At 51.1% G+C, this 16,637-nt stretch overlaps 1 protein-coding gene across 1 annotated transcript in view; it reads left to right on the forward strand.

Moving 5' to 3' along the window:
- The first annotated feature begins 384 nt into the window (after positions 1 to 384).
- Positions 385 to 16,637, forward strand: part of vps33b (VPS33B late endosome and lysosome associated) — a 35,311-nt gene continuing 19,058 nt past the window's right edge. The window contains 15 exon segments of the mRNA XM_038784272.1: positions 385 to 493; positions 1,350 to 1,430; positions 3,094 to 3,155; positions 3,382 to 3,431; positions 4,735 to 4,802; positions 6,011 to 6,056; positions 7,047 to 7,069; positions 7,071 to 7,142; positions 9,261 to 9,336; positions 9,339 to 9,364; positions 10,777 to 10,873; positions 11,487 to 11,568; positions 12,603 to 12,631; positions 12,634 to 12,671; positions 16,306 to 16,392. Coding sequence (XP_038640200.1) covers positions 404 to 493; positions 1,350 to 1,430; positions 3,094 to 3,155; positions 3,382 to 3,431; positions 4,735 to 4,802; positions 6,011 to 6,056; positions 7,047 to 7,069; positions 7,071 to 7,142; positions 9,261 to 9,336; positions 9,339 to 9,364; positions 10,777 to 10,873; positions 11,487 to 11,568; positions 12,603 to 12,631; positions 12,634 to 12,671; positions 16,306 to 16,392 — 927 coding nt within the window. The 5' untranslated portion in view covers positions 385 to 403.

The raw sequence follows: 16,637 nt of genomic DNA on the forward strand, positions 1-16,637 counted from the left end.
AGAGGGGAGGGGCCCAGGATGGGGAGGGGCCCTGGATGGGCGGGGCTACAGAGGGGGGGGCCCAGGATGGGGCGGGGCTACAGAGGGGGGGGCCCAGGATGGGGCGGGGCTACAGAGGGGACGGGCCCTGGATGGGGCGGGGCTACAGAGGGGGGGGCCCTGGATGGGCGGGGCTACAGAGGGGGGGCCCAGGATGGGGCGGGGCTACAGAGGGGACGGGCCCTGGATGGGGCGGGGCTACAGAGGGGGAGGAGCCTGGATGGGGTGGGGCTACAGAGGGGAGGGGCTTTGGATGGGGCGGGGCTACAGAGGGGGAGGGGCTCCTGGGAGCGGGGTTCTGGTTGCTAGGTGCCGCTCTGCCGGAAGTAGCCGCGCTGACCCCGGAAGTGGTTCCCGGGGCAAGATGGCGGGCCGCTGGGACGCTCCGGAGCCGCCGGATTTCGACATCTTGAAGCGACTCGCCCGAGATCAACTCATCTACTTACTGGAGCAGGTGGGACAGAGACAAAGAGAGAGACCCGGGGGGCGGGCGAGGAGGAGGGGACAGAGACCCGGGGGGAGGAGGGGACAGAGACCCGGGGGGAGGAGGGGACAGAGACCCGGGGGGAGGAGGGGACAGAGACCCGGGGGGAGGAGGGGACAGAGACCCGGGGGGAGGAGGGGACAGAGACCCGGGGGGAGGAGGGGACAGAGACCCGGGGGGAGGAGGGGACTGAGACCCGAGGGGAGGAGGGGACAGAGACCCGGGGGGAGGAGGGGACAGAGACCCGGGGGGAGGAGGGGACTGAGACCCGAGGGGAGGAGGGGACAGAGACCCGGGGGGAGGAGGGGACAGAGACCCGGGGGGAGGAGGGGACTGAGACCCGGGGGGAGGAGGGGACAGAGACCCTGGGGGAGGAGGGGACAGAGACCCGGGGGGAGGAGGGGACAGAGACCCGGGGGGAGGAGGGGACTGAGACCCGGGGGGAGGAGGGGACAGAGACCCTGGGGGGAAGGGGACAGACAGACAGACAGAGAGCCGGGGGGGGGGGGGGGGGGGGGGGTTAGAGAGAAGGGGGGTGAGACTCAGACAGAGAGATCCCAAGAGAGTGGCACGGAGAGAGAGAGAGATACCCCGGCCGGTGTGTGTGTGTGGGGGGAGAGGGAAGGGTTAGGGGGGAGGGGTCAGGGGCAGGGTCAGGGGGGGAAGAGGCAGGGGTGAGTGGCCATTTCACTGAACCAGGGTCTGACCACAGACAGAGGTTTCATCCTCACACATCAGCAACTGTATTTTAAGTACAGAAACCCCCAGTCAGCTGCAGTTGTTTCCCATTTCCTGCTGCTTTTATATGGAATCTCCTTGTTGTCAGTTGCCAGGAAAGAAGGACTTGTTTATTGAAGCTGCACTGATGAGCCCTCTGGACCGCATCGCCAATGTCTCCATCCTCAAGGTCAGTGAACGCTCCCTAAACACTCAGTGTAAACCCTCCCTGTGTACCCTCTGCCTGAACCTGTCCTGCTCGTGTCAGCACCAAAGACATGGCAGCATATTACTCTTTTAGCTCCCTATGGTTCTCAGCCTGGTCAACCACATCCTCTTTCAGTGGCATCTCTATGTTTCACTTCAAAGAGACTGCTTCTTATCTCAGGTTTGTCTTCTTTCAGTGCAAACCACAGATATCCAGCAATGGCTGTTCCAGGCAATGGCTGTTCCAGGAGCTCCTGCACTAAATTCCCCAGAAATCCAACCTTAATTGATACATAGACACAAACACGGCTCTGTTTCTCAATCTCACAACCATCCTCTCTGACTGTCATGGATGGACAGGGACTTCCAGGGATTTGGGTCGTTTAAATTGTTTTCATAGAATTTACAGTGCAGAAGGAGGCCATTTGGCACCGACCCTTGGAAAGAGCACCCTACTTAAACCCACACCACCCCATCCCCATAACCCAGTTAAACCCCCCCCCCCCCCCCCCCCCCCCCCCCCCTAACCATTTTGGACACTAAGTGCAATTTAGCATGGCCAACCACCTAACCTGCACATCTTTGGACTGTGGGAGGAAACCGGAGCACCCGGAGGAAAGCCACGCAGACAAGGGGAGAGCGTGCAGACTCCAGACAGACAGTGATCCAAGCCGGGAATTGAACATGGGACCCTGGTGCTGTGAAGCAACAATGCTAACCACTGTTACCGTGCTGCCCATGTTCATCATCCGCCCACCATGGGTAGCACAGTGGTTAGCACTGTTGCTTCACAGCTCCAGGGTCCCAGGTTCCATTCCCGGCTGGGTCACTGTCTGTGCGGAGTCTGCATGTTCTCCCCGTGTCTGCGTGGGTTTCCTCCGGGTGCTTCGGTTTCTTCCCACAGTCCAAAGATGTGCAGGTTAGGTGGATTGGCCATGCTAAATTGCCCCTTGGTGTCCAAAAAGGTTAGGTGGGGTTAGTGGGTTACAGGAATAGGATGTGGGCTTAAGTAGGGTGTTCTTTCCAAGGGCCGGTGCAGACTCGATGGGCCGAATGGCCTCCTGCACTAAATTCTATGATCTATGGATGCCTGCTGTTGATTCCTCCACGATAGTTGGAAGAATGACAAGGGAGGTTTTCCCAGGGTCCTGGCCAAGCCAACAACAACTGTGATTAACTGGTGATTGAACTCGCCTTTCCAGCAAACAGGAGATCCTGAGTTTCGAATCTCTGCGCTGCCTTCATGTGTTTAGGTCACAGCAGCTACCTTGAGAATAAATGCTCGCAATTTCAAGATGAAAGCAGAAAATGTTGGCAAAATCTCTGTATGTTGCTGCTGTACGATGTCTGCCATGAACAACAGTTTTCCTCAATAAATCAATGCGTGAGTAACATAGGTATCAAACTAATTAGTTATTTAGGGGGCTAAGGGACTTGCATTTCACCTGGAAGATTTAGTTCCAATTTGTAACTTGCTCCCATCCAAAATATTCTTTGCTGGATTTGCCAGGCGTTTCCCAGATTTTCTGGTTTTATTTCAAAGTGTACTTAGCTTCTTATTGGCAGTTTAATGCTGGATTGAATGAGGTGTGCAGCCATGTTCTGGAGAGAGAAAGGTGGACAATTATTGTTTCTCTGTTTTACAGCAACATGACGTAGAGAAGTTGTACAAACTGGAAAATAAAGTGGTTCAGGGAGTAAGTGACCAGTGAGTATCACTCTGAGATTTTGGAGCGGGGGTCAGTGGGTGCGGAGAAGAGGGGCAATGAGCATTGTTCAGGGGTGTTTGTTGGTGGGACGGTGCCCGAGGGTGATTGGCGGTGGGGTGCAAGTGCTTGTGGTTTAACCATGAAGTTTGACTCCTATTCATCGTGTCGGTGATCTCTGAATCCTGAATGTTTACTTGACTGGTCATTGTCTGTTTTCTATCACAGGTTGTGTTTTCTGGTCCGACCCCGCATTGCCAGCGTCAAACATGTTGCAGGTATGAGAGCTCGCGCACTGCGTTAAACGTGTGCGTGTGAGTAATGTTGCACAGGGCACTAATCTTGAGTCCAGGCTTGTGGCTGGCACATCGCAACTACAAAGTGGTTTTCCGGAATGATTCCTTCCCACAGTTTTCTTCCCCAATCTGCAGAAAAGCAGCTGGTCGCTTCCTCGAAGTCACTAGGAAGCGATACAGAGCTTCAAACCACAAGGAGGAGCAGCATGTCAGTTTACCAATGTACTGTCCCAACAAAACCCACCCTCTGAATAGTATTTATATGTTCTACAAAGTTGCACCCTCCATTCCCAAACTGATGATGTGTTTCAGTTATCCAATGTCTGCGTGGGTTTTCTCCCACAGTCTAAAGAAGTGCAGCTTAGGTGGATTGCCCCTCGATGTGCATGTTAGGTTATGGGGTTAAGGGGATAGGACAGGGGAGTGTAAATGGGTCGCTCATTCAAAAGGGCAGGTGCAATCTCGATGGGCCGAATGGCCTCCCTCTGCCTCCGGGATTCGATGATGCTAAATTGCCCCTTAATTGAAAAAAAGAGAATTGAGTTCTTTAGATTTAAAAATGCATGGTTTCAAATAACGATGATCTTAATGGCACCTTCTGTAGCCACAGTGTCAGTCTGCCTTTTAAACAAGGCTTTTTAAAATCCTTACTGCAGCAGGTACATATGCACCCTAACCCAGGCTTTTTTTTACTGTACCAGATACACACAATGCAATATATATATAAAGAAAGTCCCACATTTATCACAGCTGGTTTACATCTTCCTGACGTGACCGGGCTCAGATTTGACATTTTTCCCTTTATTCTCCCACGGTATGTACACGTTACTGGCAAGGCCAGCATTTGTTACCCATCCGTGATTACACCGAGTAGCTTGCTCGGACATTTCAGTGGGCAACCGCATTACTGTGGGTCTGGATTCGAAGTCCCGGGTTCGATCCCAGCCCCGGGTCACTGTCCGTGTGGAGTTTGCACATTCTCCCTGTGTGCGTGGGTTTCACCCCCACAACCCAAAGATGTGCAGGGTAGGGGAATTGGCCACGCTAAATTGCCCCTTGAATTGGAAAAAAAGAATTGGGTACTCTGAATTTATTTTAAAAATACGATTGATTGCCAGACTTTGAGAATACCATGACTCGTATATACAGCAGACGAATCAAATTGGATGAATTTCCCTTGTAATTACCTTTTTGAATTTATCCTGGGAGTGCTAATTGTCCCGGTGTTTAGAAGCTGTGTCAGTGTTACAGAATGCATGTGATTCTTTCCTCTGTCTCCTTCCAGAAATCGTTAATGCCGATAAAGCTGCTTCCAAGCTGCGGAAATACAAGATCATATTCACTCCTCAAAAGGTGAACAGCTGGGACAGAGCCAGAGTGCTTAGTTGTCTTGGGTCGATGGGGGGGGGGGGGGGGGGGGGGGGGGGGGGGGGGTCGCGGCAGAGCAGAGTAGAGTGTGATAAGAGAAAAATGTACCTCTGAAACAGGGAGTCGGCAGGTTAAACTTTGCAGCTGGCCAGGCCGATGTCAGCCATTTTGTGGAGCAAGGGGATACACCAACCAGATTCCACTTCGCAGGGTTTTTGCAGTCACTGATTCCAAATTGCCGCTTTTGGCAGTGAGTTGATGCTTCCGTGTCCAGTGAGTGGCAGTATGCTGGCCTCCTGGTTCCCTGCTCCCATTTACCTTCTCATCGTGCACTATTGATCAGTCAGACTGGTAAAACAATAATGCTTTCACAAGAGACACACACACACAGTGGACTGTTGCTGTTTCCAGGGGAAAGTGGTTCATGTCACGTTGAGAACGGCCAGCGAGCAGCTCCTTTGTGTGGCCATCCCTTCAGTGATATATTTACATGGTAACTAGTGCAGCAAGGCTTCTTTGACAGCACCTCCCAAAGCCATAACCTCCACCAGCTCAGAAGGACAAGGGCAGCGGGTGCATGGGAATGCCAACCCCTCCGAATTAATCTCGAAGCTGCTCACTGTTCCGATTGGGAAAACAGTCAGTGCTGCATCAAAGTACCAATCTATACAGAACTGTCAAAGCACCAAAACCACGTGGGCTGCAATGTTTCAGAAAGCTCACCCTCAGGGCAGCACGTCGGCGCAGTGGGTTAGCACTGCTGCCTCACGGCGCCGAGGGTCCCAGGTTCGATCCCGGCTCTGGGTCACTGTCCGTGTGGAGTTTGCACATTCTCCCCGTGTTTGCGTGGGGTTTCGCCCCCACAACCCCAAAGATGTGCAGGGCAGTGGGTTGGCCACGCTAAATTGCCCCTTAATTAGACAAAAAAAAATTAATTGGGTACTCTAAATTTAAAAAAAAAATGAATTGGATACTCTAAATTAAAAAAAAAAGAAAGCTCACCCTCGCCTCCTTGAGGACGACTAGGCATCGGTAATAAATGGCAGCCGTGATGCCCACATCCCAAGAGTTACATTTTTAAAATGTTTCTGATCCACCAACATTTCCCAGATGTTGTGTTGAATTGTCGCGGCTGTAAGTGTGGGAATGTGGTGAGGAATATGCTGTATAACCTGTCCCCCCCTTTTTTTTAGTTCTTTATGTGCGAGACTGTGCTTGAGGAGGAGGGGATCTTCGGAGGTGAGCGCCTTTTCATCCTTTGCTTTTCAAAATGGTGATGTGTGTTTTCTTGGCTCAGTGGGTATCATTGGGCAACACTTTGTGGATTCAAACTCTAGTACAAAACTGAGGGGAGTTCGTCACTGTCAGAGGTGCTGTCTTTCTTGGGAGATGCAAAGACATGGTTTTACCATTCCTGGGCGTCTGGTTATTGGGTTGCTATAAAGCTCTTAGAAGTCGATCAAGAAGTTTTCAGGGCAGCACGGTGGCGCAGTGGCCGCACTGCAGTCTCACGGCGCCGAGGTCCCAGGTTCGATCCCAGCTCAGTTTCACAGTCCGTGTGGAGTTTGCACATTCTCCCGTGTCTGCGTGGGTTTCGCCCCCACAACCAAAGATGTGCAGGGTAGGTGGATTGAACACGCTCAATTGCCCCTTAATTGGGGGGGGGGGGGGGGAATAATGTGTACTTTAAATTAAAATAAAACGAAAGGAAGGAGATTTGGAAGAAATTTGAGGAAAATGTTTTTGCGTCCAGAGTGTGTTGGGAATCTGGAATACACGGCCCGGGAGGGTATTTGAGGCAGAAACCTCATGGCCTTTAAAAAGTACTTGGATGAGCACTTGAAATGTCACAAACATTCAAGGCTATGGGCAAGTGCTGGAGAGGCGGTTGGTGGAGATTAGAGTAGCTTTTTTTTGGCAGTGCAGGCTTGATGGGCCAAAGGCCCTCCTCAGAATTGTATGATTCTGTGATTTGATGACTGAATCTGTGACTTGAACAGGGGAATAGAATGACATCTGGAGACCCTTTCTGATTATCCATCCGCCGCTTCACCTGCTGACTGCACAAGGCCTTGACTCCTTCTTTGCAACATGAGAGTCAAGGTTGAAAAGCACGACCGGCCTGAGTTAGGGGCTCGACACCAGGAAAAGGAACAAATGGAAACATGCTATTGTGTTGATTCATGCTATCTTTTACTTGGTTTGTACTTTGTGTTTGTCTGATTTCAGACGTATCCTTTGATGAGTGGGCCCTTTTATCTACTGCCCATGGATGATGACCTCATCAGCATGGAACTGCCCGAGTTTTTCCGTGACTATTTCTTGGTAAGTGGCGGATCTTGTGCTGAGGACCCTCCTAGATCATTCCAGAAATATCACCTACCCCAACAACAGCTGGCATTTACATAGCATCTTAGCGTAACTAAGTGTCCCAAGGAAGTTGACGGGAGTATTTCAAACAAGGCAGGTTGATCAAACGCTTAATCATAGAGAAAGATTTTAAACGGTGCCTTAAATAAAGAAAGAAGCTCTCGATAGTTTTGTTTTACCTGCCTGGATACAGTCAAGTAGGGGGTCAGGTGGTAAAAATCATTGTGCTGTGTGTATATCGAGTGATAGAGACTGGCAATTGCATAGAGTACAGCGTCCGAAACAGACCAGTTAGCCAGTGTTTATGTCTCCTACTCTATACCATCCCAACAGGGGATCGGTTAGCTCAGTTGGCTGGATGGCTAGTTTGTGATTCTGAACGACACCAACAGCACGGGTTCAATTCCCCTACCGGCGGGGATTATTCATAGAAGCCCCGTCTTCTCAACCTTACCTCTCACCTGAGGTGTGGTGACTGTCGCAACACCCTGGGGTCAATTCCAGCCCCAATCGAACCAGAGTCACAACACAGGTAAAATTAAATTTCACTTTAAATGCCCGAGGTGCTTGGTTGAGCCCCAATAAACCGCAGTCTCCAGGTTTGTAACTTCACCACAAGGAACCTTTTATTATGTACAGTATTATAATTAAACGGACAGAAAATGTAACTGGCTATTTGAACCCCTTTCCAACCCCCTCCTTCCTAACTACCCCCACTCTGCACAGACTAACAACACAGAGGGGAAAGGGTGGTGGTACGGTAAAGAAAATATTAATACAATAAAGTTCATTGCACTGGGATAATGTCCGGTTAGTGTCTCTCCGAAGTTCATTTTTTGTTTTGATACTTCTTCTTTGTCGTCTACCTTCACTGCAGCCTCTACATCATTCCAAGTTCACAGTAAAGCAATTCTCAAAGCAATTCTTTCACTTCAATAAGCAGGAGAGAGAGAGAGAGAGAGCGTTCCTTCTCTTTCCAAGGTCTAAACACTTCTGCCCCGTTCCCTCAGAAAGCATCACCCAGGAACCAATCATTGTCAAGCAGAACACTGTCCCATGCCAACCCACCGGTTGGCAGTTTAAAAAAAAATATTTTTTATTCTCCTTTTTCACACTTTCTCCCAAATTTACATCCAACATAATCAGTAACGAATGTAATGTCAATCCCCATATCAATAACAGCGATACCAGCAAACCCCAGACATTGGCCCGCACGTTAATATAAACAAATGACAAAAGGGAATTAGGAATCACCCATAGTCACCATTAACACATACAGTCCCCCTCCCCCCAACCTTCCCACCCCCAGCCCACTCTAATGTTCGATGTGATCCATTCTCGAAAGTGCATAATGAAATAACGCCCATGAATTGTAGAATCCCTCCGTCTTTCCCCTCAGTTCAAATTTGACCGTTTCAAACGTTAAGAATTCCAGCAGGCCCCCCCCCCCCACCACCACCACGCCAGGGCACAGGGTGGAGAGATTGATCTCCACCCTAACAGGATCCGCCTTCGGGCGATCAACGAGGCGAAGGCTACAACATCTGCCTCCGCGCCCGTTTCCAACCAACCGGTTGCCAGTTGACCAATCGAACTGACTTCCTCCAAAACCGGCTCCCAAGGTTCACCTGGTGTCGAGGAGTCTTAACTCCTCTCCAAGAAACAGAACCTGGGAACACAGTGTCCTGACAGGCAGGCTGTTTCAGCAGAGTCTTCTGCTCAAAGGCACATCCCGATTATGGGATCAAAGGTAATAACAGGAGGACTCTTACAGGACTCTGGGGGTAAATCACGACCAGTCAGCTCTGTCTCTCAGAGGGGGAGAGCAGTTCTGAGACTGTGGTGCCATTTATAATCGCAATTTATCAGCTTAACTTTCTGTTCCTCCTCTTGTGTATCCTCTGAAGTGCCTTGCAAGGCACTCAATTATTCAAATATAATGGTTCAAAGAAGGTTCACCACATTCTCCGAACAGTGAGGGATGTACAATAAATGCCATATCTCCCGGTCACATTTTAGGAAGTATGTTGTGACATGAATTGGTACCTTACGTTGCCCTGTGTGTGTCCTCAGGAGGGTGACCATCGGTGGATCTGCACCGTGGCGAAGGCTTTGCACGTGTTACACTCCCTGTTTGGACCTTTCACAAAGACTACGGAATTGGAAGATGTGCAAAGGTAATGGAACATGAAATGAGAATGAATTATTAATCAGACAATTTACCTGATCACCTCTGTTGAACCGTTAGCTTACTAACGAACAAAGGAAAGGACGTCGACTAGGATTACACAAACCCATTTATCTTATGAACCTTGTCAGTTGTGTCAGTGAACTCGTTCCATGTTGAATTATTACAGCCATCAGTCAGCACTTCATTCAAGTCCAGGTCCTAGAGATGAAAGGTCACTACCTAACCCTCTGCCTCACCCATTCCCAGCATGCGCCCCCTGTCCCAGCGTGCGCCCCCTGTCCCAGCGTGCGCCCCCTGTCCCAGCGTGCGCCCCCTGTCCCAGCGTGCGCCCCCTGTCCCAGCGTGCGCCCCCTGTCCCAGCGTGCGCCCCCTGTCCCAGCGTGCGCCCCCTGTCCCAGCGTGCGCCCCCTGTCCCCGCGTGCGCCCCCTGTCCCCGCGCGCGCCCCCTGTCCCCGCGCGCGCCCCCTGTCCCCGCACGCCTTTGGGAGGGAAAGTTTCCTCCGTCTTGGTTTGAGTGTGGTCTCTGTCCAGTTCTTAATGGGGCACATGTCCTTAATACACAACATCCTGAATTCAGCCTCTTGTGTGGAAAAGGACCAAATAGGAGTATTGCTCTGAGCTTTCAGCTTGTTGGGGCAGAATAGAGGGAGATTTGCAATGTATTTAACCCCGTGTTGTACCTGTCCTGCGAGTGTTTGATGGGGACAGTGTAGAGGGAGCTTTACTCTGTATCTAACCCGTGCAGTACCTGTCTGGGAGTGTTTGATGGGGACAGTGTAGAGGGAGCTTTACTCTGTATCTAACCCCGTACTGTACCTGTCCTGGGAGTGTTTGATGGGGACAGTGTAGAGGGGAGCTTTACTCTGTATCTAAACCCCGTGCAGTACCTGTCCTGGGAGTGTTTGATGGGGACAGTGTAGAGGGAGCTTTACTCTGTATCTAACCCCGTACTGTATCTGTCCTGGAAGTGTTTGATGGGGACAGTGTAGAGGGAGCTTTACTCTGTATCTAACCCCGTGTTGTACCTGTCCTGCGAGTGTTTGATGGGGACAGTGTAGAGGGAGCTTACTCTGTATCTAACCCCGTGCTGTACCTGTCCTGGGAGTGTTTGATGGGGACAGTATAGAGGGAGCTTTACTCTGTATCTAACCCCGTGCTGTACATGTCCTGGGAGTGTTTGATGGGGACAGTGTAGCGGGAGCTTTACTCTGTATCTAACCCCGTGCTGTACAGCCTTGGAATACTTGACATTGGAGCCTCCGCCTTATCTTCCCCCATTTTGATGAGTGTAAGATTTCCGCCAAACATGTAAAACTGCGTTCTGATCGTCTTTGATGTTAGAGCGAGTCCTGTTGACTTACATTTCAAGTCCTCTCTCTCTCTCCCTCCCTGCTGTAGATGACCTACAAACTGTGGAAGGAGATTGTGGAGGATTCAGAGAATGAAATGAAACCACGTCAGGCTGAGATTGGCCGCGTTTTCTTTGTTGACCGAGGTGCTGCAATGTAACAGAAATCTGTAATATGCAGAAATAAGTGACGAAGCTGCAGTTTCGATTGTCCAGTTTCCCTGGCGGTTTGTTATGTGACATGTGTCTCGCCGCCAGTGTAGAAGGTTCTGCTCCGGACTGGCTTCCGGAGGCTGCTCTTTGGTATCTTATTTGGGGTGTTGGTTGGGTGTAAGCCTGGAAGGACTATCTGCCTATGGTGAAAAGGTGACAGCCAGTGTACACACATATAACTTACAAAAAACGATTAACTGACTTATGTTGGTGTTTATATTTTACGTGAGCTTCCTCCTATTCTTCTGCTCCAACTCCAGGGAGCATAACCTTCCCATAATTTCCAGCATGAAATATTGGACGGTGAGCAGGAACTGTTGCTAATTTTCACTGCCAGGAGACAGTTGCATCCACTATTGCCCTGACTGAAATGAACAAACTCCAAACATTCCTATGAATTCCCTGGGTTATGTGGCTCCTTCCACAGTCGGCAATGTGTTAACCACGGGTGGATACAGCTGGGGTAGCTCTAACTGTAAATGGGTCACGTATCTTTCATTCTAACCTTGCTATGCTTTCAGTTTCAACCTGTGCTCTTTATTTGCAGATGTGGATTATGTGACTCCAATGTGTTCTCAAGTTGTGTATGAGGGACTTGTGGATGATGTGTTTAGGATAAAATGCGGTGAGTGAGTCTCCACTTTTGTTTTATTTTATTTTGGACAGTGAAGATTAGAAACTACCGCCTTTCAGAATTGACCAGAACTGATGGCAGGCAGAGTGAGAGTTGGTGGCTCGACCATAACCTTCACCTTTAGGATTCGTGTGAATGACATGCGATCTTTTACTTCTGCCTGAGAAGGCAGTTCTGATTACAGTTGAATGACTCATTGGAAAATCGGCACCTCTGGGTGGCACGGTGGCGCAGGAGTTAGCACTGCTGCCTCACGGCGCTGAGTATCCGGGTTCGATCCGTGCTCTGGGTCACTGTCCATTTGGAGTTTGCACATTCTCCCTGTGTCTGCGTGTGTCTCGCTCCCACAACCCAAAGATGTGCAGGTTAGGTGGATTGGCTGCCCCTTAATTGGGAAAAACAGAATTGGGTACTCTAAATTTATTTAAAAAAAGAAAATACAGCACCTCTGACAGTGCACACCCTCCATATGGCAATGGGAGTATTGGCCTGGATTGTGGGCTCACGTATCTGGCATGAGACTTGAACCCATGAGGTTCTGGCTTAGAGGTCAAATTGACACCCACTGAGCCATTATAGTTAAATAGTCTGCTAATACTATCATGATACATGGTGAAGGATGGTCACTCAGGCAGTACGAGGATTCCGTTAAGGTGCAGCAGACTGTATCAGTATCTTCATTGAATAGAAGAAGAATCTGTGACTGAAGGTCATTGGTTGCTGGGTATGTTACTCCTGGGACTGGGGAAGTGAGTGGGCAAATTCCATTATCACCCGTATCCCAGTCCCTCACTTGAAATGAAATGAAAATCGCTTATTGTCACGAGTAGGCTTCAATGAATTTACTGCGAAAAGCCCCTAGTCTCCACATTCCGGCGCCTGTCCGGGGAGGCTGGTACGGGAATCGAACCGTGCTGCTGGCCTGCTTTAAATGCCAGCGATTTAGCTGAGTGAGCTAAACCAGCCCCTAACCAGCAGGGTCTGCTGATGTACGGAACAGTAACTGTGGATTCTGGTCAATTTCAGGAGCGTTGACTTTGGTTCGGAAGTAACGTCCTCAATAAAGGTGTGAAAGTGTTGCTGAACTCTCAGGACAAAGTGAGTATGTGAGCGAGAGAAATCATTCATGATCAGAAAATTCTACAATAAAGCTGACGCAACCTCTTACAAACTCGGTAACAAACTCCCCATTTGTTCAAAGCCCGGGTTTCTTTACCTGGCAGGAAAATAAACTAGTGGTTTTACTCGCCTTCCTAAGCTGTTCCACGGCCCTGCTCGTGGATAGTGCCCCCAGTTCCGCCTGTAGTCTCTGCCTCTCCCTGAGTAAAACCTCCCCCGGGGACTCCGCGTGCTCTTCATCTATCCGACCCATTTCCCTGACCAATCTATCCATCTCTGCCCGGTCTGCCTTGGCTCTGTGGCCCCCAATTGAAATCAGCTCCCCCCCGCCTTTAGCGCCTCCCACAAGGTCGCCGCTGAGACCTCCCCCGTGTCATTCACCTGCAGGTAATTTTTTATACATTTCCGAAGCCTCTCGCAGATCCCCTCCTCCGACAGCAGTCCCACATCTAGCCTCCATTGCGGGCGTTGATAGCTCGCTCCCCCGAACTGCAGGTCCACCCAATGCGGGGCATGGTCTGAAATGGTAATTGCTGAGTATTCCGTGTTCTTTACCTCCCCCATACAGTCCCTGCTTAGTACAAAGAAATCTATCCTGGAATATACTTTATGGACGTGCGAGTAAAACGAGTAGCCCCTTCCTGTTGGCTGTCTATCTCTCCAGGGGTCCACTGCCCCCATTTGCTCCATAAACCCTTTCAGCTCCCTTGCCATTGCTGAGAGTCTACCCGTTCTGGGACACGACCGATCCAAAGTCGGGTCAAGGACCATGTTAAAGTCCCCTCCCATTATTAGCCTGCGAGAATCCAAGTCCGGGATCTTCCCCAGCACTCTTTTAATGAAGTCCACGTCATCCCAGTTCGGGGCATATATATTCACCAGCACCACTCTTCTCCCCTCCAGTCTGCCTCGTACCATCAGGTATCTGCCCCCCCCTGTCTGCGGATATGCCCTCTGCCTCAAATTGCACGCGCTTGTTGATCATGATTGCCACCCCTCTGGACTTCGAGTCCAAGTCCGAGTGGAAGACCTGGCTAATCCAGCCCTTCCTTAGCCTGGTCTGGTCCGACACTTTCAGATGTGTCTCCTGCAACATAATTACGTCCGCCCTCAGGGCCCGCAAGTGCGCGAACACCCGCGCCTCTTAACCGGCCCATTCAGTCCCTTGATGTTCCAGGTGATCAGCCTGGTCGGGGGGTACATCCCCCCCCCCCCCCCCCCCCCCCCCCCCCCCCCCCCCCCGCCGGTCAGCCATAGCCTTTCTCGGGCCGGCCCCTGACCCCTGCGTTGCGCCATTCCTGGCCCGCCCTATAGCTGCCTCCACCCTCGACCTCCTTTCCAGTGCCTATTTCAAGTCCCTCTCCCGTCAGCAAAACAACCCCCCCCTCCCCTAAACCCATCCCCCGATACCCCCACCCCTGCCATCTACTGGCTGTAACTCACTCCCTTGACTAGCCAATCTGCTAGCCCGGTGACTCAACACTCCGGTGCCTTCCTGTCTCATTCCCATTGTTTCCCCATCCTCCTCCCCACCCACCGGGGCAAGCCGGCTCCAGTGTCTTCCGCGAGCTGCACAAAAAGCACAAACCAGCCCAAACAGGAAAAAAAAACACAGAAAAAAGAGAAAAAGCACAGAAATGTCCATGAACAAAGGAAAGAGTCTCAAATGTTCCGCTTGGCCCCTTTGGCCCAGCAAACCGTTGAGCAGCAGTCCAGGCACATTCGGCGTTCCTTCCCACAAAAATCCTCGGGCCCTAACTCGCGTCCTTGGGGCCTCCTTTCGGGACCAGCCCCAGGTCCCTCACAAAATCCATCGCTTCTTCGGGCTCGGAGAAGTAGCGGTGTTGACCCTGGTGCGTGGCCCATAGCCGAGCTGGGAACAGCAGACCAAACTTCACGTGCTTCTTGAACAGCACCTCCTTGACATTCTTAAAGGCTGCTCGCCGCCGAGCCACCTCCTGGCTTAGGTCCTGATAAATGCGGAGAACACTGTTGTTCCACATGCTGCTCCTGGCGCTCTTTGCCCACTGCAGCACCCGCTCCTTGTCCACGAACCTGTGGAACCTAATCACCATCGGGCGGGGGGGTCCGCCCGGCCGCCCCTGCCTTGCCTGCACTCTGTGTGCCCCCTCCAGCTCCAGCGGTCGCGGAAAGTCTTCGGTCCCCATCAGCTGCTTCAGCAGGTCTGCTACAAACGCTGCAGCATCAGCTCCCTCCGCCCCCTCCGGGAGGCCGACCATCCTCAGATTGTTCCTGCGGACTCTATTCTCCAGCTCCTCCACTCTGTCCAGTAGTCTTCTCTGCCGCTCTTTCAGGCCGTCAACTTCTAGCGTTGCAACCGTTTGCGTATCCGCCTGCTCCTCCACCGCCTCTCCCAGCTCCTTAACTTTAACATCCTGGGCGTCCAGCCTCTGGTTCAGCTGATCCACCGCTTTCTGGATTGGGTCCAAGCTGTCCCGCTTCAGCGCTTCAAAACTGGACTTCATTACCTGGAGCATGTTATCCAGCGCCTGCTGGATTGCTGAGTCCGGGGTCCCTGTGTCCGCCATCTTAGGTCCCAGGTAATTTTCTTCAGGTCCTTGTCTCTGTCCCTTTTTCTCCTTCTTCTTCTGCCTTCTGGAATCCCGCTGTTCCATGTGCCGCAGCCAGCCCCTCAGCACCTTCGCTGCCGCCTTCCTTCTCCCAGCTCCTTACATTTTACCTCCTGGGCATCTGAAGTGGGTCCAAGCTGTCCCTCCTCAGCAACTCCAAACTTTTTTCCTTGTCCTGGAGGAAGGAAGGTCCGTGGGTCCGCCATCTTACCCTTCAGGTCAGTTTCCTCCTTGCCTCCGTCTCTCTCTCTCTCTTTCTTCCTCTACCTGCTGGCCTCCCACAATTCCATCCGCTGCAGCCCGCTCTCCTCTTCTTTCATGGCAGCCTTTTTGCCGCCCCCGTGGTCCCGCTATCGCGGGGAATCAGCTGCTAAGCCCCGCCGGAGTGAGAGCCCGCCGAATGTGCGGCTCACTTGAACATCGCCGCCACCGGAAGTCCTAAAGCAATTCTTTTTGATGTCATCATTTCCTCTGTTGATTTTTCCATTGTATCTCTCAACCCCATCTTTCTTCAGAAACTCATTGAACTATCTCTTGAACTCATTTATACTTATTGCTTCAGCAGCCTCCTTGACAACTTGTTCAATAACTCTCTGGCTGAATAGGTTAGGATTCAATGACTGAGTGAACTGAACGGCCTTTCTAACCCATGGCTATTCATAGAATGATAGAATTTACATTGCACAAGGAGGCCATTCAGCCCATTGAGTCTGCACCGGCTCTTGGAAAGAGCACCCTACCCAAGCTCACACCTCCATCCTATCCCAGTAACCCCACCCAATCTGTTTGGCAATTTAGCATGGCCAACCACCCAAACCGCACGTCTTTGGACTGTGGGAGGAAACCGGAGCACCCGGAGGAAACCCACGCACACACGGGGAGAACGTGCAGACTCCGCACAGACAGTGACCCAAGCCGGGAATGGAACCTGAGACCCTAGAGTTGTGAAGCAACAGTGCTAACCACTGTGCTACTGTGCTGCCTCTTGTATAACCTTTGTTTATACTTTGCTTCTTTTACAGGTTTTCAAAGAGATTCGGAATGAGCATTTCTCTAATGTGTTTGGGTTCTTAAGCCAGAAAGCAAGACGGCTTCAGGCACAGTATGATGTAAGTATCATAGAAAAGGGTGCTGTTCCTTCAGAGTTATACTATCCTGTTGGGAGAGACGGCTCACGTTTTGAGCTGTCTTGTAGAAACTGCAGTTGGTGGTGTACAGGTCCTCCTGCTGATTCCCTTATTTCCCCTTTACTTTTGCTGTTATCATTTTGATCCATGGATGGTTAATGGACATGTGCCTTTAAGTCAAGCAGCAGAGCGAAGGAGGAATTCAGGAGGTTGCAACATAGTATATT

This window comes from Scyliorhinus canicula, chromosome 24 (genome assembly GCF_902713615.1).
Source record: "Scyliorhinus canicula chromosome 24, sScyCan1.1, whole genome shotgun sequence".
In the NCBI taxonomy this organism is placed as follows: domain Eukaryota; kingdom Metazoa; phylum Chordata; class Chondrichthyes; order Carcharhiniformes; family Scyliorhinidae; genus Scyliorhinus; species Scyliorhinus canicula.